General features: G+C 45.1%; 1 protein-coding gene across 1 annotated transcript in view; it reads right to left on the bottom strand.

Moving 5' to 3' along the window:
- Positions 1–8,430: 8,430 nt before the first annotated feature.
- Positions 8,431–26,639, bottom strand: part of LOC140398422 (tumor necrosis factor receptor superfamily member 16-like) — a 206,262-nt gene continuing 188,053 nt past the window's right edge. Inside the window, exon 6 of the mRNA XM_072487093.1 lies at positions 8,431–10,734. Within this exon, the coding sequence (XP_072343194.1) occupies positions 10,430–10,734 (305 nt within the window). The 3' untranslated portion in view covers positions 8,431–10,429. The remainder of the gene's footprint in view (positions 10,735–26,639) is intronic.

Below are 26,639 nucleotides of genomic sequence, written 5' to 3'. Positions count from 1 at the left end.
GTTTGGCGGATTTCCCCCCCCCCCTCTCCTTTTGGAAGGGCTAATGCAGGTAGGGAATATACAGTGAATGGTAGAACCCTCAAGAGTATTGAAAGTCAGAGAGATCTAGGAGTACAGGTCCACAGATCACTGAAAGGGGCAACACAGGTGGAGAAGGTAGTCAAGAAGGCATATGGCATGCTTGCCTTCATTGGCCGGGGCATTGAGTATAAGAATTGGCAAGTCATGTTGCAGCTGTATAGAACCTTAGTTAGGCCACACTTGGAGTATAGTGTTCAATTCTGGTCACCACACTACCAGAAGGATGTGGAGGCTTTAGAGAGAGTGCAGAAGAGATTTACCAGAATGTTGCCTGGTATGGAGGGCATTAGCTATGAGGAGCGGTTGAATAAACTTGGTTTGTTCTCACTGGAACGACGGAGGTTGAGGGGTGACCTAGTAGAGGTCTACAAAATTATGAGGGGCACAGACAGAGTGGATAGTCAGAGGCTTTTCCCCAGGGTGGAGGGGTCAATTACTAGGGGGCATAGGTTTAAGGTGAGAGGGGCAAGCTTTAGAGTAGATGTACGAGGCAAGTTTTTTACACAGAGGGTAGTGGGTGCCTGGAACTCGCTACCGGAGGAGGTGGTGGAAGCAGGGACGATAGTGACATTTAAGGGGCATCTTGACAAATACATGAATAGGATGGGAATAGAGGGATACGGACCCAGGAAGTGTAGAAGATTGTAGTTTATTCGGGCAGCACGGGCTTGGAGGGCCGAAGGGCCTGTTCCTATGCTGTACATTTCTTTGTTCTTTGTTCTTTGTTCCTGGCCAAAGCTGCAGCCCAAGAGTTCACCCAGACTTGGCCCATCTGCACTTCCATTCCCCCTGGACAGGGACTCCATGTGCTCGGCCCGATGCAGAACAGTTGTCCAGTGGATGACATCAAGGGAACCATATTCCCCTCCAAGAGAACATTCTGCAGCAGAAAGAGCCCATCAGAGTACTCACTGTCAAGCTCAGCATGGTATGTCAGAGCCCTCAATGAGTGAGCAGAAACCTGCACAGGGATTCCGTGTGTGTGTGTGTGTGTGTTTGTTGTGTTCTCGGTGATGGCAACAACAGCAATACAACCGTCTCCGTGCAGCCGAACAGCTTGAAAATCTTCTGCAGACCTTCTTGCAGTGTGGTTGCTGTTGAGGGGCCAGAAGCGTGTGTGTCAGCGACACCATGGACGCACTTTCAGTGGGAGGGAATTGGCTGCCATTGCAACAAGAGCTACATTGTTGGAGACAACAGTCTCCCTGAAGTGAGTGCAATGGCAAGTCTTCTGGTTGGGGAGACATGAGCACATCACAATGCCACAGTTTGTTTTGTTTGTTCGATCATGAGATGTGAGCGTCAATGGCTGGGCCAGTATTTACTGCCCATCCCTGAGGCCATTGAAGAGTTAACCACATAGCTGTGGATCTGGAGTCGCATGTAGACCAGACCAGGTAAGGATAACAGATTTCCTTCCATAAAGAACGTTAGCGAACCAGATGGATTTTTCCGACGACGTGGTTTCATGGTCAGCTCGAGACTTTTAATTGCAGGTTTTAAAAAAAAAATGTATTCAAATTTCACCATCTGCCAGGACAAGATTTGAACACAAGTCCCCAGAACATGGCTCTGGGTTATTAGCGACAATACCACTGAGCCACTGCAATATCGATATTGCTGATCCATTTAGTTTTCTCCTCTAATAGGTGACTCCTAGGATGTCCATTGAGGGGAAATTGACAATGGGTATGCCTTTGAACATCAAGTAAAAGGAGGGGGGCTGGTTATCTTCTCCCTCAATGGAGATGATGATGGCCTGGTAGTTGTATGTATCTATCACTTATTAGCCCATGCCTTAATACTGGCCAGGTCTTGCTGCGCATAGACTGCTTCATTATCTGATGAACTGCAGTGACCAAAAATCTTCACTGCTGACTTTATGCTGGAGGGAACATTGTTGATAATAATAATCACTTATTGTCACAAGTGGGCTTCAATGAAGTTACTGTGAAAAGCTCCTAGTCGCCACATTCCGGCACCTGTTCAAATTGAACCCGTGCTGTTGGCCTTGCTCTGCATTACAAGCCAGCTGTTTAGCCCACTGTGCTAAACCAGCCCCAGATGATGTCACTGTAGATGATTAGACTAGTAAGACTGTCCTGAGGAATTCATGCAGTGATGTCCTGGCCTCCAACCATCTTCTTTTGTTCTCGGTATGACTGCGAAGAGTGGGGAGTTTTCTCCCTGATTCCCAGATTCCCATTGAAATGAAAATGGCTTATTGTCACAAATAGGCCTCAATGAAGTTACTGTGAAAAGCCCCTAGTCGCCACATTCCAGCACCTGTTCGGGGAGGCTGTTACGGGAATTGAACCGTGCTGCTGGCCTGCCTTGGTCTACTTTCAAAGCCAGCGATTTAGCCCTGTGCTAAACCAGCCCCTGACTTCAGTGATAGTCACTCTTGCCTCAGCTCTGGAATTTGTCAATGCTCACACCAAGGTTGGAATGAGACCCGATGCTGAGTGGTCATGGTGGAAACCAAGCTGAGCACTATGGAGCAGTAACTGCTGCATGTTAACACTGCCATTGGCACCTTCCATGGCTTTTCTGTTGATTGAGTGTAGAACGCTGGTAGAACGTAGGGGGTGTAATTGGTCAGCTTGGATTTGTCACCTTTTTGTGGACAGGACATACACTGTGGTAATCGTTCATATTTTGTGGCAGGGACCAGTGTTGTTGCTGCAATGGAAGAGCTGGGCTAGGAGATGACGTTTTTTTGATCCCGTGTGGAGTGAATCGAAGTGACTGAAGACTGGCATCTGTCAGAGGACAGCCGGCCTGGTTAGGGAGCAAATTGAGATGTATTATTGGAGGCATTTCCTTAATATCAATGCTTTACATCAGAAGAGAAATTTGCCAAAAACCACGTTAAAGAGGGAAGTTAATAAGATACCAAGTAAGATTTTTTTTTTAAAGTAAAATGAAGATACTCAAAAAGCTGACAGCAGTTAAAGTGGATATATTGCCTGCTCTGGATGGGACGCATCCTATATCGCTGAGGGAAGTAAGGGTGGAAATTGCAGAAATACTGGCCTCAATTATCCAAACCTTCTTAGACGTAAAGATGGTGCCAGAGGACTGAAGAATTACAAAAGTTGCTAAGTCAGCTTAATGTTGGTGATGGGGAAGTTTTTAGAAAGAATAATCTGGGAGAAAATTAAGAGCTACTTGGACAAGTGTGGGCTAATAAAGGAGAGCCAATATGGATTTGTCAATGGCAAATCCTGGCCCATACTGGCCCAGCTATTGACACTCACATCGAACAAACAAACAAACTGTGGCATTGTGATGTGCTCATGTCTCCCCAACCAGAAGACTTGCCATTGCACTCACTTCAGGGAGACTGTTGTCTCCAACAATGTAGCTCTTGTTGCAATGGCAGCCAATTCCCTCCCACTGAAAGTGCGTCCATGGTGTCGCTGACACACACACTTCTGGTCCCTCAACAGCAACCACACTGCAAGAAGGTCTGCAGAAGAATTTCAAGCTGTTCGGCTGCACGGCGATGGTTGTATTGTTGTTGTTGACATCACCGAGAGCACAACAAACACACACACACACACACACGGAATCCCTGTGCAGGTTTCTGCTCACTCACTGAGGGCTCTGACATACTCTGTTGAGTTTGATGAACTTGGATGAGTTTCGTAATGAGGCGGCAGAGAAACCGATAGAGGACACACACACTCATATATATATATATATACATATGAACAAACAAAAGCATTTAATAAAGTATCACATAATAGGTTTTCCAGAAAATCACCACGCAATTGAAAAGACTATAGCAGCATGGATACAAAATCAAGTAAGGGAGAGAAAACAGGATTGTGGTGAATACGTTTTATCTCAGGCTCCAGAGGGATATACAACAGTGTTCCTCAGGGTTCAATACTAGTGACTCCTGCTGATTTTCATATCCATTAATGACTTAGATTTTGCAAGGAGAGAGTCCTAATTTTGAAACTCCAAACACTGCTTGGGGTCGGGGCAGCTTGGTGGCTCAGGAGTTAGCACTGCAGTCTCACGGCACCGAGGTCCCAGGTTCGATCCCGGCTCTGGCTCTGGGTCACGGTCCGTGTGGAGTTTGCACATTCTCCCCGTGCCTGCGTGGGTTTCACCCCCACAACCCAAAGATGTGCCGGGTAGGTGGATTGAACACGCTAAATTGCCCCTTAATTGGAAAAAATGAATTGGGTACTCTAAATTTTTTTTTTTTAAATAGTGAGAGGTGTGGTAATAGAATTCAAGAGTAACCTCCGTGAGACTGGTGGAACGGGGGACATAAAGCAGATGAAACTCAATGTAGAAAAGTGTGAGGTGCTACATTTCGGTAGTGAGAATGAAAAGAAACAGTGCAAGGTTAATGGTACAATTTTAAAGCACGGTTAAGAACAGAGTGAGCTAGTTGTGTTTGTGCACAAATCTTCAAAGTTGGCAGGGCGGATAAAGAAAACAGTTACTGAAGCATATAGGTTCCTGGACTTCATAAGAAGCATAGGTCAGGATTTTACATTGAGGTGGTGGCCCCTCTGTTGGCCACAGGATATCCAATCAGGAAGGGCACACTCCCCCCTCACGAGCCTACAGGGAGGCGTTATGGGCCAGGGTTTAGAGAACCCCAAAGTGTATCATGGAGTTCACCTGACCCACAACTTTTAATAGATTGTGGTATGGGGAGCACACGGCTCACTCTGCAGGTATGGTATAACAGAAATGGAAAAGTATTTTGTAAAGCAAAACAATGTTTATTCTATAAACTCAAGTTAACCTTTTTAAAACATACAGTGAACACCTTAGCAACCATCAATTCAAATACAACCCCCAAATACTACAACACTGAGTAATCCTTTAAGCTTTCCTTTTAACATCCATAAGACTTAAAATACCTTCCAACAGAAGCACATAAGGTTAAAGTCACTACTGAGAACATTTATAATTCTGAACTCACCAAATGATCAAGAGATAGTCTTTTGATGGCAGAGAGAACAGCAGTACACCTGCTTGCTCTGGCTTCAGCTCCAACACTGAAAATAAAACTAAAACACACCCTGCAGCCTGCTCAAAAACAAAAGTAAAAAGTTGACAGACAGCCCAGCTCCACCCACTTTGACAACACTGCGGTAGTAAACACCCATTTCTTAAAGGTACTCTCACATGACAGGCCACAGTCCTGGCTTATGCCCCTCTAATGTTGGATGCCCTATCTCTACGAGCTGCCGGCCAGTCAGAGGAGCAACAGCTCTCCAATCCCAACAACACCAGCAGGAGTTTTGACAATTGCTGGAACTGCAGCAGTCCTCAGACCACTAACACTGGAGCAGGGTTAGACTGCAGATAAGTAGGGTCAGGGCTTGCTGGGGTCAAACAGACAGGCAGATGACCCAATTATGGTGAAAACTAGTGTATTCCACTTACATTCATTAGCTCATGGCTGGGGATTCCTCTCTCAGCCAGGGACCCATTGTCCAAGTTGATTGATCAAAATAGTTTGTCTCCATCGAGTTCAGTAACATAGGAACATCGGAACAGGAGGAAACAATTTGGTGCTTTGAGACTCCTGTGCCATTCAATATGATCACAGCTGATTTGGTTATGGTGTCAATTCCACCTTTCTGTTTGTCTTCCATAACCCTTGACTTCCTTGCCCAACAAACATCTGTCTATTCCTGCCTTGAATAAATTCAGTGACCCAGCCTCCACTACTTTCTGGGGAAGAGAATTCCACACACCAACATTTTGGGAGAAAATGTTCCTCCTCACCTTCATCTGGAAAGGGGAGACCTAAACCATGTCCTCCAGTTTTGGTGCACCACACAAGAGGAAACATCCTCCGGGATCTCCACCCTATCATACCCCCTCAGGATCTTGTATGTTTCAATAAGATCACCTATTATTATTCTGAACTGCAATGGGTGTAGGCCGAACCTGTTCAACATTTCTTTGTGGGACAAACCTTCATCCCAGGAATGAGTCCAGCGAATCTACTCTGAATGCATCTAAAACAATGAGATATATATTTTAAATAAAGAGACCAGAAATGTACACTGTACTCCAGATGTGGTCTCACTAAGATCCTGTATACTAGCTGTAATAAACATTCCAGGCTTTTATGTTCCATTCCTCTTCCAACATTCCATTCCTAATCATTTGTTGTACCTGCATGCTAACCTTTTGTCATTCATGCATCGGACACCCAGGTCCTTCTGTACCACCGAGCTCTGCATTCTTTCCCCATTTAAATAGTATACTGCTTTTCTATTCTTCCTACCAAAGTGAAAAAGTTCACATTTACTTCCATTATTCCCCATTTCCCATATTTTTACCCACTCACTTAACCTGTCTATATCCCTTTTCAGAATCTCTACCTCTTCTTGATAACTTACTTTCCCACCTGTCTTGGTGTCAGTGGTAAATTTAGCAACCATACAGCTTCTCACTTCATCCAAGTCATCAATACAGATTGTAAGTAATTGAGGATCCATCACTGATCCTTATGACACTCCAGTAGTTACAGCTTGCCAATCTGAAAAAGACCCTTTTATCCCTACTCTCTGCTTCCTGCTTGGCAACCAAACCTTTATCCATGCTAATGTGTCATTCCCTACTCCTAATAATGCTCTAGCCTTGTGTGGTAACCCTTGATGTGGTACCTTTTCCAATGCATTCTGGAAATCCAAGTATACCACATCTACCGGTTCCCCTTTAAGCACCTTGAATGTTACATTGTCGAAAAGCTCTAACAGATTAGTTAAACACAATTTCCGTTTGCTCAAAGCCATGTTGATTCTGCCTGATAAAATCATGATTATCTAAGAATCCTATTATGAACTCCTTAATATGACATTCTAGCACTTTCCCTATGACAGATGTCGCCAGGTAATTGTCCAAACGCTTTGCTAGTGGGATAGGAAGTGAGGCTGTTTAGCACAGAGCTAAATCGCTGGCTTTGAAAGCAGACAAATGCAGGCCAGCAGCACCGTTCGATTCCAGTAACAGCCTCCCCGAACAGGCGCCGGAATGTGGCGACAAGGGGCTTTTCACAGTAACTTTATTTGAAGCCTACTTGTGACAATGAGCGATTTTCAAATGGCCCCTATTCATCCTCTTTCACGGCTATTGTTCTGGTGTAGCTTTGCAGGCAGTTAGTCCACTTAATGACCTTGTAATACAGAAGTTACAGTGATGCAAATGTGCAACAATCTTTGACTATAATCCCAAAACACGGGAATGTGGCTTTAGCATTTTAAAAAAGAATCGATTAGGGGTTTCCAGCCAGTGAATTCATAAATTAATACTTCATAAAGCATGCCTTTACAGCAATGGAGCAAATAGAGAGAAATTATTTTCAACGGCTAAAGTGTCAAAAACCAAAGGACACAGACTTAAGATGGTTGGCAAAAGAAACCAGAAGCGACATGGGGAAAGTCTTTCCATATCACGAACGGTTAGGATTCAGAATGCACTCCCTGCAAAGTGTGGAAGCAACAGATTTAACAGAATCTTCCAAACAGAAATTGGATGAATACTTGAAGGAGAAACAAATTGCAGTGATGGGGAGAAAGTGGGGCAGTGGCACTAACAAGATTGCTCTCCGAAGGAGCCGGCAAACACCCGATGAGCTGAATGTCTCCTCCTGTGCTGCACAATTCTGCACCTTTAAACTTCAGCTAAACAATTGAAAGTAGATTCTCTTCCAACACTGAGAAGTGGAGTTTCCACTAACTAATTGTGTTGAGATATGAATCGAGGAACAGATTCAGTTGGTTTAGTTCAGTTGGTTTGCTATTTACACGTGTTGAGTGATAATGCTTGGCCTGTGGCATATGCTCTCACTGGGTAATAATACCTCAGAAAATATACTCTATCATATTCCTAGGATGTTAAGTTTGTCATAAATAATGTAACTCTAAAACTAGAACTGAGCTCGATCTCAAAAGCAACTTTAGCTACAATGGCTCTGCAATTTATCCAGGCATTAGATTCTCAAAGATGATAGAACAGGTTCCTAAACCTGAATTCGCATATCACAATTGGGTTCTTTTGTGGCCTAGATATGTCTTTCCCTCCTGATATTTTGTAGCCTGCAGTAGCTCCTTCAACTTATCTGCGGAGAATTCCTTTAGTTCTTCATGGATCAGGAACTGCATGGCACATGGGAGGTTCTCTCAAATGGGAAAAATAAATGTCCGTGGCATAATCCATCTCAACAAGGGTACGGCTTCAGCACAGGGCTGCGCTGACAGGAAAAATGTGCACGAAGGAGAGAATCTCGTGCAAAGAACAAATAAAGCTGCCTAAAATCTCTGCTCCTTCATTTCGGTGATAAAAATTCCAAAGAACTAGTTTCATAATACTGTTAACTTTATTAATTAGTAAAAGATTCGACATTCAGCAATCTAAAAGAAAATCATACATTTTTGACATGGCAATGGAGACTTTGGATGAAATATTTAACAACTAGTTTGCTGAAATTGAGAATGTTTTGAGTCCGGGCACAGCTCTGCTTAGCAGTAAATGTTAATGGCCTTTTAGGCTGTATTTGATTCCCTGACATCTGGACACATTTTTACCCGGTGGTTTCAAGGTGCTTCTCTCAGCCACAGCCATGGGGCACTGCCACATGAGGGTTCCCCAGAATACTCAAAGGATGACATTCAGTTGGTGATGGAGACTGACACCCATCACACAGGAATAGATTGAAAAATTGTCCTTAACCCACATATTTGAAAAAAAAGTTGCCAGACTGACACCCGTGGGACTTCTGTGCTAACAAAACGATTCAGAGTAATGGGTTCCTCACAGGTGCATCTTTTTAAAAAAAATTCTCAAGATGTAGGCATCACCTGAAAGTCCAGCATTCATCGCCTACTCCTTGTTCCCCTGAGAAGGTTTCGATACAACTGAATGGCTTGCTAGGCTACTATAGAGGGCACGTTGGTGTGGGACTGGAGTTAAATGTAGGCCACACAAATAAGGACAGCAATTTAATTCCTTCAAAGGATGTCTCCAGGAATACTTGGGTCTCCAGTAGGCACTGAAGTTACAATCATAGGCCCGTGAACTGGATTTTCGCTGCTATCCTGTTCAAGAACACCTAACCATTTTTAATTTATTTCTGTTCGCAGGTCTCACATTTTATAGTTATAATTCATTTTGAATATCAAAAGAAAATGGTCCATAAGCAAAACTGATTAATGCAGGTGTCCTTATCTAAGGAATGAACAATAGTTTAGACATTCTACCTCACAGGGATGGCCATTGTGGTATTTCTTAACTATTTTAAATCAACAAATCAAAAATAAACTTTGATCCTAAATGTGGTAATGAGCCTGGTGTTGGCCTAGAATCAGGAACAGTCACTAATTCTATCAAATGCTGAACTCATTCTTTCAGGAATCCAATTGCGGACTTATATTCCGGAGTAGAAATTATTCACAAATTAAATTGCTGGCTGACCTTGGAACAGGCACTGGAAAAATAATCCGAGATGTTTCAATTCTATCCTTTGTAAATACAACTGAAAGGGCTTCAAGAAATGGGCGGAAGAATTCTGCAAAGCAATGAATCACGTTGCCCATTCTAGTCATCAAGCTGGGTTCCTCAGTTCCAGTTGTTTTGATCATTACAATGTGGCTTGATTGTGAAGACAAACAATTTAAATTTCCCCCATATTCGTTAACGCTTTTGTGACCATACTTGTCCTGACTACATCCGTCCCTGATACTGAATCAAAAATCCCAAAGTCATGTTGCATTGCCTTTTCAGGTAAAATTAATACGCCGAACGTTTCAGAGACCTCACAGTGAAAAGATGCACAAACTTCCTGAACTAGGAATTAGCCAGAATATCTCAGGTGCTTTGGACTATGCTAGAATTAGTTACACAAACACTATTTGGATACATGCGGAGGGGGTCTGCTAACAATTTACAAGACTGTAACACACTTTTCTGCTCAGCAAAGAATGCTGAAGCACAAAAAAGATTAAATGTCCATGCTTTGACATTTACACATAAGTCCCGTTTTAGCACTCGGGTTTAATAAAATCTGGCCTATTTGAAAATGTGTGTGTGATCATTTTTTTTCTCTGGTGGTTACAGAAAAGACAAAATTTGACATAATTACATGAAAGCGCTTTCTGCTTCTGCGGCACACAGTCACTTTTTAAAGGGGAGAAGGCAGGACAATACTGAAAGTTATGCATCAGTGCACATAAGGGCGTTCTTAAGCATAGAACTGAACTCCCTTTTCCTTCAGACGTTCTGTTATATCCACTCTTTTGTTTTCCAATTCCAAAAGGAACGGTCAGGCAGAGAATTAAGGCTGTTGCTGACTCGTTTGCCCTCACACAGCAGACGTAGCTGTGGGTTCGCTGCTGAGCGTTTCAACGATGTCGTCTCTTTTCAGTTTCCGTAGGGCAGTGCAAAGTGCGTCCGTGGTGGCAGAGTCCTTGGCCGCCCAGTCGGAGAGGAGGGCGCGCACTGGGTATTCTTCCTGCTTGAAAGTGTCTATATGTTCCTCATTATATCCCAGCAAACCGGCCAGGTTGCACCATTCTGCATCCTCCTCGTTCCTGTTCAGCAGCTGCTCAACCTCCTCCTGCTTGTGGGGTGGGAGGGCGGTGTAAAGCTTTGGCTCTGCTCGCGCAGCTACAAGCACAGGAGAGAGAAAGAGAGAGACCGTTAAGTAAAATAGAGTGGTGAAAATACCTCAGGGTGTCTTTTCACATAAATTCAAATACAGTGCAGTTATAAAACAGCAGATGTGCCCAATGCAGGGGATATACAAATTATTTTTTTCTTTTAAATCCACTCCCTCAAACATTCATGATCAATGAGATTATTCCTTCACCACTTCAGTGTTTTAAAAGACAAAGGCCGAGAGTCTTTGGCCTCCCTGTGGCATGTTTCTTACTGGTGGGAGGTGGCCCACCATTGGATTTTTTGGTCCCACCGCTGTCAATGGGATTTCCATTAAACCCACCCCACGCCGCTGGGAAACCCGTGACGGGGGTACATCGTCAGCTGGTCCGGAAAATCCCGCCAACATGAACAGCCAGAGGATCCCGCCCTAAATTTTCTAGCCAAACATTTAAGGCATCAGTGAACAGTGAATCTTTAAGACTTCCTTGGGACAATTGAGGGCTCCTTTACGTAAGGACCTGCATCGAGCTTCTTGATCCCTGTAACAATTTTGTACACTTCAATGAGATCCCTCACATTCTTCTAAATTCTGGAGAATATAGGCTCAATCTCCTCCATCTCTTCTCACAGGACGATCCTGCCATCCCCAGGATTAATCTTGTGAGTTTTTGTTGCAGTCTCTCTATGGCCTCTATCCTTCCTTGGATAAAGAGACTAAGACTGCACAGAATACACCGGGTGTGGTCTCACCAAAGGCTCTATATAAATGCAGCAAGGGAATCACACTTATTGGAGGTCACTTTAACTGCTTCCAATAGTGTAAATGCAGCAATATCCATTTACAGTCAACAAGAAAGGGACGGCATGTGATGCAGTGGTTAGCACTGGGACTGCAGCACTGAGGACCCGGGTTCGAATCCCGGCTCTGGGTCACTGTCCGTGTGGAGTTTGCACATTTTCCCCATGTCTGCGTGGGTTTCACCCCACAACCCAAAGATGTGCAGGGTAGGTGGATTGGCCACGCTAAATTGCCCCTTAATTGGAAAAAAATAATTGGGTACTCTAAAAAAATTTAAATATAAATAAAGTCAACAAAAATGAAAGTCAGTAGAAGTATATCGCAAAGCAACCAATCCCATGTTAAATGGCTGAAGTTGATTCTGTTATTAACCAAATCGTCGTCCATTAGTTCATCGATGTATAAACAAGGTAACAGTTTATTGTTATCAGCATTTGATACAAGGCCTGTGTCCTCTATTTCATTTGTCGCTAACCAGCCTCATAAACATCTGCAGGTAAAGTAACTTGGGTGAAATTCAACCAAAAACTTTCCAAGTGGAATTTGGGCGAGTTTGACAGGGTGTTTCCCATCCGCTTTTTGGGTGAGATTCATACCGGTATTCACCCACAATTAGGGTCAGCCCATTCTGGGCAGGAAACGAGGGGTAATTCCTGGCGCATGTGTTTTTTATTTGACCCCGGCGGGGAACACCACCCCAAGGCTAAACTTAGCTGCATATCCTGCATAGAGGAGCTCCAACAAGTGGAGTTCCTCAGTACAGTAAGAGATGGGGGCACCATTTTTAAATGGCACCCTGATGTCCTGACCCCCAGATGAGACCCCAGAACCGCTCCCCCCCCATGCCCCAACTCACCTGTTGGGGGATCCTCGAACCCCCCCCCTCCCCGCCTGCATTGCACCACAGACCAGCAGGGGACCCCCAGGCAAAATACCAGCTAGGCAGCTTGACACTACAATCCTGGCACATTGGCAGTGCCCCCACCACCCTGGCAGTGCCACTTGGGCACACTGCCAGTGCTAGGGCGGCACCCAGGTGGCACTGCCAGGTTGGCAGGGGCACAGTCTGGCAGTGCCAAGGAACCTGTATGGCACCAGCAATGCCAGAGGCCGACCATACAGGGGCCCCTGATCACCTGCGAGTCGCAATGGCTCGCGAGATTTGGTTACAATTCGCGAGGTGTAACGGCCATCAGGAATCTTGGAAAGGCCTCACCCGATTCCGGCGGAACACAGCAGGTAAATCACGCACTAATTGGTTTTTGGGCCTTGGGGAGTTTCTCCCGGGTCAAGCCCACACTTAGGAATTTTTTTCAGCAGTGGGGAGCTGAACATGCCGGTGAGACTGGCTCTTCAGAGATCGGGCACCATTTTGAAGGGGTGCTCCAATCTCTAAGTAAGCTTGAGGGTCCCCCACACCACCCATCCACAAGCAATTTCACCCCCCACACAAATGGGCATTCAGGACCCTCACCCTTCATCCCACAACCTTTATGAGGCCCGTTCATACCTGCCCTTTGCCCCCCCATCCCTCATACCCTCTTCATTCCTCCTTTCATGGGTATGGCCCCATAGGCCCTGACTCTTGGCAGTGCCACCCTGGCACCTTGACAGTATGTCTGCCAGCCTGTCAGTGCCACCCTAGCAGTGCCAAGGTGCCACCCTGCCTTGTCCCCAACCACCCAGGGGCCTCAAAAGGTCCACCTTTGTGTGGACTGGCACCCTGGTGAGGTCTCCCAGCTGAGGCCGTGAGGTCCAGGGCACTGGAAAAATCTGGTGAATGCACATTTAAATTAGCCTAATGACTCATTTTAATATGCTGATCTGGATCTTGCCCAGTGACGGCGGGATCCAGATCACGATGCCTCATGAGATTCGGTTGAATCTCGCAAGACATTGAGAGTGTCGCGAATCTCGCGAGAGGCCTCTCATGCGATTCAACGCCCTGGTCCCAACATCAAGTCCTGGCCGTTAATTTGCGCTCTTGAAGATCGACAAGTGAACTTCAATGGAATCAGACTTAATGAGATACTGTAGGCCTAAACGTCCACCAGCCCCACCTCCCCTCCCAAGTGTACCAGAGCCGAGTCCCAAGTGTTTGGATCCTGTGTCAATTTGGGGACCACCGAGTTCAGGTTTGCCTGGGTTGGGAGGGCTAGATTGTAGAGGTCTGGGACCGCACCTCGGATGACACAGCTTCAGTATACCTCTTCCTAAATCACTTCTCAGTTGAAGATTGACAACAGCCTGCTCACATCTGACAGCTCTTTTTGTGTTGGCAAGTAACCCGTTAAGTGGTTGGAGCAGGCCATCTGTTTTCAGTGGATCATTACATGCTTTGCTGTGTGTTGCTTAGGCACTTGATTGTAGAGCAACAAGAAAGCATGACAATTTAAATTGCATTTAATAGGCAAGATCCAATTTTCCCAGGAAATGCATTATTATTAATTGACGGGGTCAGAGCCATAATTAAAGGACAGTTTCACAGAATGTCAAATAGGCAACATTTTGTTAATTATAACGCAAGAGCTGCATATCATTTGATTGTATTTCTTTTATTTTGCTCATAATTACATCTTATTAAAATCCTACAGTAAGGAAATGCTACTATTAAACAATAGGAGCTGATTGCCCTCCGCCCTAAACCAAAAAATGATTGCAATGAAGCGAGAATTCAATGCTAATTCTTTGCTCCTGTGTTTTCTCCTGAAAAATTTCCTCTATTGCTTTTGTGGTACCTGTACCAGAAGAGCAGGAGGAAATTTTAATCCTGTGTAAGTAAATAGATGGTGCACCTAAATTTCCTCTCAAAGTAACAAATGCAGTCCAGCAGCAAGCTAGCTTTGTAAAATCGTGACATTTTAGAGCCTGCTTTTAGGGACAGTCAGGCTCAAGAAACAGGTTTTACTGTCAAGCTGGGCTTTATTTTTGATACAATGTTTTAAAAAGTTGTATTGTTTGCTGTTTCAGGACCTGCTGCAGGTTGCCATTTACTTCCATTACTCAGGTTAAGTGTAAAGTGCTACATCTTTCCCTTTATGTAATTTAGCCTATTTTAAGGAAGGTGCAAGCCAGCCATCTCCCAGGCCACATTCTCGATTTCCTACCCACATCACAAGGATCTCCAATCCTTCTGATGCCACTACGCATCTATCTCTATCCTGCACAGGCAAATTGTGGAGTTCACCTCGAGGTTTGGGGAAAAGCTGGGTCAATGGTGAAAACTGAGATTGACTAAGTGGATTAAGGGAAATGGGGTTAAAGGGACATTGCAACGAGGGAAAGAAATGCAAATAGGGAGCTGGATTCTCCCAAAATGGGGCTCTGTCCCCACGCTGGCATAAAAACGCAGGCATTGCACGCCCCAGTTTCCTGCAAAAAATAAAAGACAACTTATCTTATGGGGGCTAGCAGGAACCCGGGGAGCTTCATGCAGCTTTGGCTGTGGATACGGGCCCCCGTACTTCTGGTTCCGAGTCCACGCATGCGCACGCTGGTGGCCTCCAGCGGCCGCGTCGAGCGCCATGGCGGACTCGGACGGCAGACCAACATCAACAATCAAAGCCCCCCTCCCCCGATCAGCCGCGGGCCCGAGGATCCTTCCGGCTCGATCGCTGCCACGGCCGCCCATGATCCCCCCCCCCCCCCAGTGCTCGATCCCCCCCCCCCCACCAGGGTGGCCACAGACTGAATCCACACATGCGCGCGAGAGTCCCGACCAGCCATACCGCATTAGTTCCACGCCGTCAGGAACTCGGCCGATCGGGAGTGGAGTATCGCTGGGCGGGCCTCTCTCAATGGCCCCCCAGCTGCGCGGCGTAAATCGCAGAACCGCGATTCTTCGGGGCCCGGAGAATCGCCGGAGCGGCGCCGGGCCAGATTCGGGTGGGAACTTCGATTCTCCGCCCCCGCGCCAAGCGAGATTTCGGCACAGGGCGGCGGAGAATCCAGCCCAAGGTGACTTGCTCATGTGAGGGCAAATGCAGACTGGTTAACACGAATGGGCTGTTTCCATTTTATAATCTCTTATGTCTTTTCTAATATTTATTTCCATACCTATACTTGTTTATCCCGATTCTCATCAGATCACTTGGCGTCAGGGTGGTACCCTCTTGCTGTCCTCCAAAGGCAGATTGTGGGGCACATTGATTTGGATAATGTAAGGGCGGCACAGTGGTGCAGTAGTTAGCATTGCTGCCTCACCGCGCCGAGGACCCTGGTTCAATCCCAGTCCCGGGTCACTGTCTGTGTGGAGTTTGCATATTCTCCCAGTGTCTGTGTGGGTTCCACCCCCACAGCCAAAAGAGGTGCAGGGTATTAAAAAATGATTTGCAGAATGCTTCTTTTACCATGCGATACAGCAAGCAGCATCCACAGAAACCCTGCAGTGCAGAAGGAGGCCATTTGGCCCATAGAGTCTGACCCTCTGAAGGAGCATTCTTCCTCGGCCCACCAGAGCACCCAGAGGAAATCCACGCAGACACATGGAGAATGTGCAAACTCCACACAGACAGTCTCCCAAGCCGGAATTGAACCCAGGTCCATGGCGCTGTGAGGCAGCAGTGCTAACCACCGTGCCACCATGCTGCTCTGCACATTGACTGGGGAAGGCACATTAACTGTAGTGTATATTGGGTGTAATCAGTGTTGGAAGATCACAGGGCCAATATCTTAGAATGCACATGTGAGGCAATCGTGTTCCACATGCATGGCAAAGTTGTGTGTTTTCAATGCTGAAATGGAATTCACACTCCTATAAACAAAGGAGCTATACCAAGTAGATTGGAAGAATTGGCAGGCATCTGATGTGGCTTTGAAGGACTTCATTAAATAACAGTTTAAAGCAGCAATTACTTTGACAGCCAGTGAGAGAGACATCCTGTGTTGAAAGGGACTTGCAGGTCTGGCTACAGGACTGTGTCTTTTATTTTTGGCAGATGCCTTTGGAATTCATTGTCATCGAGCATCTAACTACAAATATCCAGGCCTGTAAAAAATGGGTGCTCCTAAATAATCCGAAATAAGCAATGGCCAGATGGATATCCATATGGTCTGAAATTTCCATTGGGGTAGCGGATGGAAAGCAGCTTTAAGAAGCAGCTTCATCAGGAAAGCAGCAAAGAACCATTATTGGGAGGAAAAATGCCTGCGCAAATGGCAATTTTCTTCACTCCCATTACCCATACCAACCCCCACTCCCACAAAAGCCCATTTCAAGAAACATTATAGTGCAATAGCCCTTTCACACGGTCATGGGTTGTGACTGGACCACTGGATGCATGATGAAGTTTTGACGTAATTTAAATTATTAATGGATTTTCCTGAGCTTTGCAACACATGCATGGAAAAAGCACCACAGCTTCACATCAACATGCACAATGTGCATTGCGTGTCTTGAGGTGCATGGTGAGCTCACAGGTTCGGCATTTCATGCTTCCCTTGTTTTTTAAAGGGACAAAATATTCAAATTATTCCACATGAAAAACATTGCAATTCTGTTTAAACCTGGTGTCAAATGGTGACCAATGATTTCTAATCCCTGTTGCTTCTTCATTTACGTCCCCTCTCAAGAGCCAAACCTTGGGCATGGTTTGGGGTTTTATGCCAAGAATCCAACTCCAGGGTCAAATGGGGGTCACAACCCCACACTGTGTAGGTAAAGGTGTGTGATTGTCCCAGAATTGGCCAATAAGTGACCAGAGAGAGGGCTCGCAGTCCAATTAAGGGCAGTGGGTGGGCTCTCAAAGCTGGAGAGCGAATTGAAGGTATCCAACCCGCAGCACATTGCTGTTTCAGGTGAGTGAACGAGCACAAGGGTGCCTCACGATCGAGGGATCCTCGCTCCAACATTTTAAAATTTTGAACAAAAATGTCTCCAGCAATTTGGGTACCATCGTGGAAGAGGATCATTCCACACAGTGGCTTCAGCTCCAGGGGGGTGGTGATATTAGACTTGGGAGGAATGCAAATAGGCTGTTTCACATTGGTTGCTCATTATATGACCGCTTAATATTCAGTCCTGTTGACTTTAAAAGAACAGACGTATTGTACAGCAGGGGGACAAATTTGATTCTGCCTGTTTCACATCCCTCGCCATGTTCAGTTTTATCTCTGCTTCTTTTTCTAATTTCCCAAACAAGTTAAATAGGCAAAGCCATTTATGGAGCAATTTCACTGACCAAAGAACATGGGGAACAATCACTGGCTGGGGTGGGTAGGACGTATCACCGGGCAGGGCAGGAAAGCCCAGCCACTGTCACTTGGAATTGAACACTCCATACATCTGTAAATTTTTGAAGTTGCGTGCTTTTTATGTGATTTATTAGTCATTACGACTGCTTGCTATATAGGAAGCCTCTCAACTTTGGACACACTTAAACAATGTAGTAGGGTTTCAGGACTGCATTAGTTCATACTGACAGTGTGTACTCCTAGACTTCCCTTTAACCCACCAGATGAGCCATGATCTTATTGTGTGGTGAAGCAGGTTCAAAGGGCTGAATGGCCTACTCTTAACTTCTGTGAGTTTCCTATATTGGGCACATTATTGTAAAGCACTTTGTCTTACCTGAAATTCTCCAATTTAAATTTTCCATTGACTTAATGGTAGTATTGTTGCTTATAAGCAGTGTTCAAAACCTAACCCAGAAATTGGGCTAATAGTCTACACTAATACTTGCTCAACCAGCATGATTGAAATAGATTATTTGGTCGTTGATCTCATTTCTTCTGCTGGAAGTGGCTTTGTGCAAATGGACGGACACATTCTTTACATTACCACAATATCTACAGATGGTGGGCAGGATTTCCGGTCCCCCAGCCGCATGTTTCTTGGCGACATGCCATCTGCTGGTGGTGGGATTCTATCCTCCTGCCGCGTGTCAATGGGATTTCCCATTGAAACCACCCCACACCGCCGGAATGCCTGCTGGCAGGGGTGCGCTGCCAGCGGGAAAAGAGAATCCCCATGACCGGAGAATTCTGGCCTGCATTTCATTGGCTGTGAAGAACTGTGCAGAATCCCGAGAAGAAGGAAGGCACAATACTATTTTTAAAAAGAAATTTAGAGTACCCAATTCATTTTTCCAATTAAGGGGCAATTTAGCGTGGCCAATCCACCTACCCTGCGCATCTTTGGGGGGGCGAAACCATGCCAACACGGGAGAATGTGCAAACTCCACACGGACAGTGACCTATAGCGGGATTGAACCTCGGACCTCAGCGTCGTGAGGCTGCGGTGCTAACCACTGTGCCACCATGCTGCCCAGGAAGGCACAATATGAATGCATGTTCTTAGATACAACTCAACCCCAATTCAAACTGAAAACATTACCAGCTCTGTGCTATAAGTGTTACGACCTTAGTCTGTTCCACATTTGTACAAATCTGTGTGAAGGGGAAAATTCATTCTGATCTTAAATCACGCCTGCATTTCCTTTCATGTTCATAGAAACATAAAGTGATACAGCACAGGAAGGGGCCATCTGGTCTATTGTAGCTGTGCCAAGAGCCCCACTCCCCTCCACTTTCCCATTGCCCTGCAAATGCTTTCTCTTCCGTCATTTACTCAATTCACTTTTGAGTTTTCATTATTGAGTGTGCTTCTAGTACCCTTCAGATCACAACATTTCATTCTGTAAAAAGAGAAAGTTTCCTCACGTTCCCTTGGGTTTCATTTTCCAATCACCTTAAATCTTTTGTTCTCTGGTCCTTTTGCCTCTGAGACTACGCTCTCTGTATTTATCAAAATTGTTCATGAATTTGAACACTTCTATCAAGTCTCCTCTTAACCTTTGCTGCTTTCAAAGTCCAAAATTAATAATCATCCGATCCTCGTGTCTATTTTTTTGATCTTAATTGCTCCAAAGTGGCACATTCTGTCTGTGTACCTACACAACTTGAAGCTAGAGATCCCACAATCGTCCGCATCTCTGAATCGATCTCCAAAACTACTATGCACTTTAAAGGTACCTTAATCAAATAAATAGTGTAACAACTTGCATTTATATATTGTATTTAATGTGGCAAAATGTCCCAACGTGCTTAACAAGAACAATATTTACAAAAATATTTTTGGCATCAAGCCACAGAAGGCGATGTCAAGACAAGTGAACAGAGGCTTGGTCAAAGATTTAGGTTTTTAGGAGCATCTGACAAGTTGGAGAAAGACATAGAGGTGCAGAGGGTTAGGGAGGGAAAATTCAGAGCCCAGGGCAAAAGCAGCTGAAAACATGGCTACCAATGGTGGAGAGATTCAAATCAAGGATGCGTAAGAGCCCAGAATTTGTTTAGCACAGAGGTCTCAACAGCTTGCACAGTGGAGGAGGAACTAACAGAGATAGCAATGGGTGAGACCAAGGAGGGATTTGGAAACATGGGATGAGAATTTTAAAATTAAGGAGCAACCGTAGGTCAGTGGTGTGTAGCGAGCTAAGATATGGGCAGCAGCTTTGGATGAGCACAGGTTTACGTAGGGAGGCTGGCTAGTAGAGTGCTGAAAGCATATTATATAGATTTTAGAAAGAACATGAGCCATTGTGCTAATTTTTTGGCAATGGTCAGTTTTTTTCATATGAACCTCCTAAATTGGCAGGCAGGAAAGGACCAGCTGGTCCGTCAAGCCCAGTCATACTCATGCCTAGATAACGCTTCACTTCCCATCCCTCATTTCTCCACAACATGTACTTTCCTGGCAGACACAAAAAAAAACAGGGGAAAAAACCCAGGCCAATCAAGGAAAATAATATAAAAGCAAATTACTGTGGATGCTGGAATCTCAGCAGGTCTGACAGCATCTGTGGAGAGAGAACGGAGCTAAGGTTTTGAGAATGGATGACTCTGGAAAGCGCTCAGCTTCTTGGGTGATCAAAAGCAGTCCCAGAGATCATGTGGACCACGTGTTAGCTATTATCAAATTTACCTTCTGCTGCAAAGAGTCAAAGTTGTATAAGAGTGAGGTGATAGTTCTTGTCCTCAATTTGGTTTTGGGTTTGTTTGAAGTTGCAAATGTGAGAGTAGTATACCAAAGAGCTGACAGTATTTGAGAGGGTGTCAAACGTTGGCTCTTTCAGCAGTTAATAACAGGCATTGCAGCATTGTCTGAAACTGTTTGAGTGGTTTGCAAAGCCGCTTTGCAAAATTCACATTCTTGAATGGCTGAATGAGGAGCAATCATAATAAAATATAACTTGCAGCAAGAATTCTGAGAAACGGAGAGTTAGATTTCAAATGTATGAATGGAATTTGTCTTGAGGCAGAAGATGTACCAAAATTTCTAGGAACAAGAAAATTATTACATGTTTCTGGGTTCTATTTTGGTAAAGATACCCCATTAAAATTATATGTTTTGCTTTTAGAGTCGCACCAGGAATCATATCATCAAAACTAGCAAACATTTTGCTGCAGATATTAGTCATGTATTTCTAATAGTCTGAAATATTCTGTTCACTTCACATTTTCTTTGTAGCTGATTGCTTCAATGGCGGTCTTGGGGCACAGTGGATAGCATCCTTACCTCTGAGCTAGAAGCTCCAGTCTGACCCCAACACTTGATAGTCAAGGAAGGTGCGTTAAAACAAGTTGAGCATCAACCTGCAAATCCTTCCAACACATGCCCATGACAGCCCGTAAGAGCAAGAGAATTCCTAGTCAGCCATGTGATGGAATGAGTTTTGGAGCCTCGCCCATAGACTACAACTTGCACTTGAATGAACTATAACACTGTTATCAAATGTTTTACTCTCATTAAAAACAGGCTGTTCCCATTGCCAACCATAGAGTGCAATGGACTATAGTGGGTCCTGTATTGATGAATGACAGAAAGACCTGAACCTTTGACATTTTGACACTTGATCCAGCAAATCATTACCAAACGTCATCTGAATGTTACAATAATGCTGTATCATCAATCATAACACTCTTGGTTAAAACTGGATAAAGTAAGTGCAGTGTCTTACAAGGTGAAAGAAATCAGGAGAAGACAAGCACTGAGCTTTCTTTGTCATCCATCTCCAGACTTTGGTATTGGAGATTTATACAATGCCAGATACATATTTGGGCTGTGATCATATAGCCTGGTCACGCCCGACTCTATGACGGAATGAGGTCGGTGAATCACACGAGATTTATGATGCTCAGGGTGCCTCACGAGATCTTGTGAGATGTCATTATCTGGATCTCGCACTCATTGGGCAGGATCCATATTTCCATACGTAAGTGTGCAGTTAAGCTCACTTAAATACGTCTGCGCCAGAGTCCCCCAAGGACCGTAATCGAATGCCCGCACTGCCAGGGTGCTCAGGTGGCACTGCCAGGCTGGAGGGGGCACTGCCAGGGTGCCAGGCTGGCACTGCCAAGGTGCCCGGTTGCAGCTTGTCCTTGCTGGGGATCAGGTCCGGGGATGCCCTGCCCTTGTGAGGTGAGGGGGGGGCTCGGAGAACCCGGATCGGTAAGTTGGGGGATTGGGAAGGTCCAGAAGCTGGGGTGGGGGGTCAAGAGATCGGGGTGGCATTTAAAAATGGCGCTTTAATGACTCTTTAATCCAGAATTCTGGCACAGTTGAATTGGGCTATTTCACTCTTACTTCATCAATTTTGTCAGAAGAAAAGCTTGCCTTAAAACAATCAAATTTTGAGAGGTTAGATAGCATTTCAGCGTCCAAAAAAAGCCATGGGCTGGATTCTCCGCCCCGCCGGGCCACATTTCTATTTCACCCCGCCACCGGGATGCTCCGTTACGCCGGCTGGTCAATGGGGTTTCCCATTTGGGGCAGCCCCACGCCGTCGGGAAACCCCGGGCTGCCGGCAAAATGGAGCAACCCGCCGGCGGAGATTCCAGCCCCACATATCCAGATTACATTTTGCACAGATAAACCTTCAGTTTAACAATGTTGCATCTTGTAGTTAAAATGAGCTCAGAGCTGTAATGCATACCAATTCCTATTTACAATACCCAACCCTTCTCTTTAAGACCACTATGATACCTTAGCTGGCTCGATCAGCTCATATTCCTACCCCATTGATTTTTTTTGAAGGATACATTTCAATACTTAAATCCAGTTATTATTATCATTTAGCTCCACATCGTTGTGCTATGTTGATAGATTTTAACCAGTTCTCCATTAGAATGAAGTGTGTGGCTTATGTTGGCAATGCATACTGTAGCACTTTTGTTCAAGCAGGTGGCTCCCAGATCAATTGGTTTCACTAGCTGTGGGTAGAGGCCGGATTTTTACCAAGTTGGAAAGAATCAAAGATACTGATAGGCCTACATAGAGTGGACATGAAGCGTATGTTTCCACTAAATAGAGTGGAGGTGGAGATGTTGGTTCCACTAGTAGGAAAAATTAGAGCCTATGGACACAGCCTCAGACTGAAGGGACGATCCTTTAAAACTGAGATGAGGAGGGATTTCGTCAGCCAGAGGGTGGTGAATCTGTGGAACTCTTTGCCGCAGAAGGAGGCCAAATCACTGAGTGTCTTTAAGACACAGATAGATAGGTTCTTGATTGATAAGGAGAACCATATCAGCCATGATTGAATGGCGGAGCAGACTCGTTGGGCCGAATGGCCTAATTCTGCTCCTGTGCCTTATGGTCTTATGGTCTAAGCTTGAGATCAGGTGTAATGCCTGTCCTTGTCAGATTGGATCTAGTATGTGGGGACCATGAATTAGATACAATTTCAATTTGAATTTTTTTTTGAGCAAGCAAGGGGATTGATTAAGTGCTTGCCCTATCCTGCATATTGGCTTTGTTACTCTGAGAAAGGATTTTTTTTTTCAAAAGATCCACAGATCTCTAAATATTGTTAGTGGAACCCAGATATGGATGTCCCTCCCATTTTTGTTGGTAAGGGGAAAGGGCATGAATCACACACGAGGGAATCCCAAACATCAGCAAGACCAGTTGAACTTGAGTTCTAAACCCCACATTGCCACCCCACAGTGTCAAGATGCATCCGCGTCAAATTCATCCCATGCCTGTACCTGTACACAATCTTGTGATTTAAGGCACTTTTTAACTGAGGTGGGTCCGGGAAGTCAGGAGTCTTCCTGACTTGGGGTTACCCGCTTCAATAGCCAAAATCCGATCCTGGGTATCAGTCACGATACAGACAGTTTAAAAAATTAGCAGTTGCTTTTAGTTAAAAATAATCCTGTGAAATATATCTACTGATCAGTTTCTAAAATTCCAACTGCTAAAATATGCAATTTCAGAATAATTTTTCCTTATTTAAGTAAATCACGTCTGGAGACGTGACTCGACAAGTGTACATCTGAGCCCACTTTGTCTCTCATGGGTAATGTTTTGCTGTCTAAGGATAATGGGTCTTCCAGAGTCTCAACTTGCACATGAGGAACAGGTTTAAAAATGTCATAACTTATTCAAGATGCCACAATGCGCATCGAGCACTGTTTACTATGCGAGGTCCATTCACCCTAATCATTTTTACCATTGTTTTTCTGTGAGTGGTTTCACTAGGTAAAGCTTGTCAGTGCTGTGGAATAGAATGCTATTCGGTTTCACCCAATGACAGTGTGAAGTATCTCCAGGTTAAATTGCAGTAAGATTCAAAGTAAGACTCGCTCAAACCTATCCAAACAATGTGAAAATGAAATGAAAATCGTTTATTGTCACAAGTAGGCTTCAAATGAAGTTACTGTGAAAAGCCCCTAGTCGCCACATTCCGGCGCCTGTTCAGGGAGGCTGGTACGGGAATGTGCCTCATCCCAAACCCAGAAGGGCCCACACCTCCTTGTAACCTGTTACATTTTCTGTTTGTAGCTTAATCTACCTGGCAAGGATTTTTGGTTTCATTATGAAATAATTTCAGATATGAAGTTAAATCCAACATTGCTTCTGAATATCTTGCATTTATCTTTCCTACCAAGCTCTTTACACTTCCAAGCAAACCAAACCGCACCAGTTTTCATTTTTTGGGGGATTGGTCAGATTTTAGTTCCTCAAGTTTCTCCTATATATGAATTGCATTGGTGTGTAATTTCTGTTGCGGCGACGTTAGGCTCTTGGCCAGGTCGTTGTCATCAATGGGAATGGGTTCTCAATTGACTCATGAATAAAATAAAACAATTTCTTTCCACGGATATGTTCCCACCCTTTTTAGCCTCTGGGTTAATCTCTATTTCTGGTATGTAACCTGTTTGTTCAATATCTCTGCCATTTCCTCATTACTCATAATAATTTCTCCTGTCTCTGCTTCTAAGAACCAATGTTTATTTTAGCTACACTCTTCCTTTTCACATACTGGTGAAATCTTGTACAATCTGTTATTATATCCTGGGCTAATTTGCTCCCATCCTTTTTTTTCCTTTTTATCAATTTTTTAGCAGCCTTTTGCTGGCATCTAAAACACTCCCAATCCCCAGACTGACCATGGTTTCTTTGCATTAAGTTTATGATTTTTGGTTGGGACTCCCGCCAGCCCCGTTTTCCGGTGCGGTGCCGCCCCCCCCCCCCCCCCCCCCGGTGCGGTGCCCCCCCCCCCCCCCACCCCCGCAGCAGGATTCTCTGCTCCCACAGCCAGCCCAATGGAGATTCCCGCTGTGGCCACCACACGCTATCGGGAACCCAGCCAGCGTGTGTGCGCTGCCGGAAAAGCGGAGGATTCCGCTGACGGAGAATCCCGCATGTTGTTTTTCAAACTTATATGGAATTTAGTTGTCACTATGATCACTATTTCCCAGTGAATCTTTTACTATGAGATTACTAATTAGCCCAGCCTCATTGCATTCTACTAAATCTAAAGTAGCCTTATCTCCAGTTGGTTCCACAATGTATTGCTCCAGGAAATTGTCACAGAAGCATCCTGTAAACTCATCTTCCAAATCATCTTTGCCAATGTGATTGCTCTAGCCTCTAAGAATATTAATGTCACCCACAATTGTAGTATTGGAACGATACTCCAGGACCACTGTACCCAGCCCGTTGAATTGGGAGTGGGTCAAATCGGGATTCTAAAGGACCTCAAATCTGTTCCAAGTTTCCAGCCCACTCTGCCTGGTCCGATAGGTTCTCACACAGAGCAGGCGAGAATCTGATTACAGCAGATCCACATGCATTTAAATATAATTACAGGTTTTGAGGCCAGATGTGCCAGCCTCCCAGTATGCTCCTGCCCTCCTCCTTCCACCTGCCCATCCTCCCACCCGAGCTGGAGGTCTCACGTGTGCCAATCACTTCTGGTCCTGACAAGCAGGGACCAGGTACCGTGGTGGGGGGGGGGGGGGGGGGGGGGGGGGCATCATGATCTAGTGGGCTATTGCCAAAGGCTGAAAAATGAATCTCTTGCAGCCAACAGATATCTGATGGGCTGATTGGCCACCTCCTCTCCTATTATTTTCTATAAATCTATAATCAATCTCCTCAATTCATTCAATGAGGCCCTCAGAAGGACCATTCATATTAGTTTCATGAGACAGGAAAATAACTTTGACAATGACATATAAGGTGGGGATGCAGAATCGTGTCCATGTGAACATTGGGTCCTTTGGTGATTCATTGGCACTCTGGGACATCATGAGAATCATAAGAATCCTTACAGTGCAGAAGGAGGCCATTCTGCTCATCGAGTCTGCACCAGCCCTCCGAAAGAGCACTCTACCCACGTCCACTCCCTCGTCCACCCCATTCTATCCCTGCAAACCTACCTGTACATCCCTGGACACGAAGGGGCAATTTAGCATGGCCAATCCACCTAACCTGGACGTCTTTGGACTATGGGAGGAAACCAGAGCAGCCAGAGGAAACCCATGCAGACACGGGGAGAATGTGCAGACTCCATACGGAGAGTCGCCCAAGGTCGAATCAAAACCACGTCCCTGGCACTGTGAGGCAGAAGTGCTAACCACTGTGCCACCCATAAGGTGAGGACATGATAAGGTGCGATGCAAGAATGTAAGTCTTCTTATGATGGTTTTCTCATCATTTTCAGCATCTAAGAATGAGATGGTGAGCAACTGGTCACTAGGTGGTATGTAAGGGCTGGTCTTGTGATAACTCTCCCTCCTTGTGTGGAGAGTGCTTGCCTTCCAATGATTAGATGGGATTGGTAACCCGTGAGGCTTTATATGCCCTAATCTATCTCTCGGCTTT

This window comes from Scyliorhinus torazame, chromosome 21 (assembly GCF_047496885.1).
Source record: "Scyliorhinus torazame isolate Kashiwa2021f chromosome 21, sScyTor2.1, whole genome shotgun sequence".
Lineage (NCBI taxonomy): Eukaryota > Metazoa > Chordata > Chondrichthyes > Carcharhiniformes > Scyliorhinidae > Scyliorhinus > Scyliorhinus torazame.
This window is presented reverse-complemented; position numbering and strand designations above follow the sequence as displayed.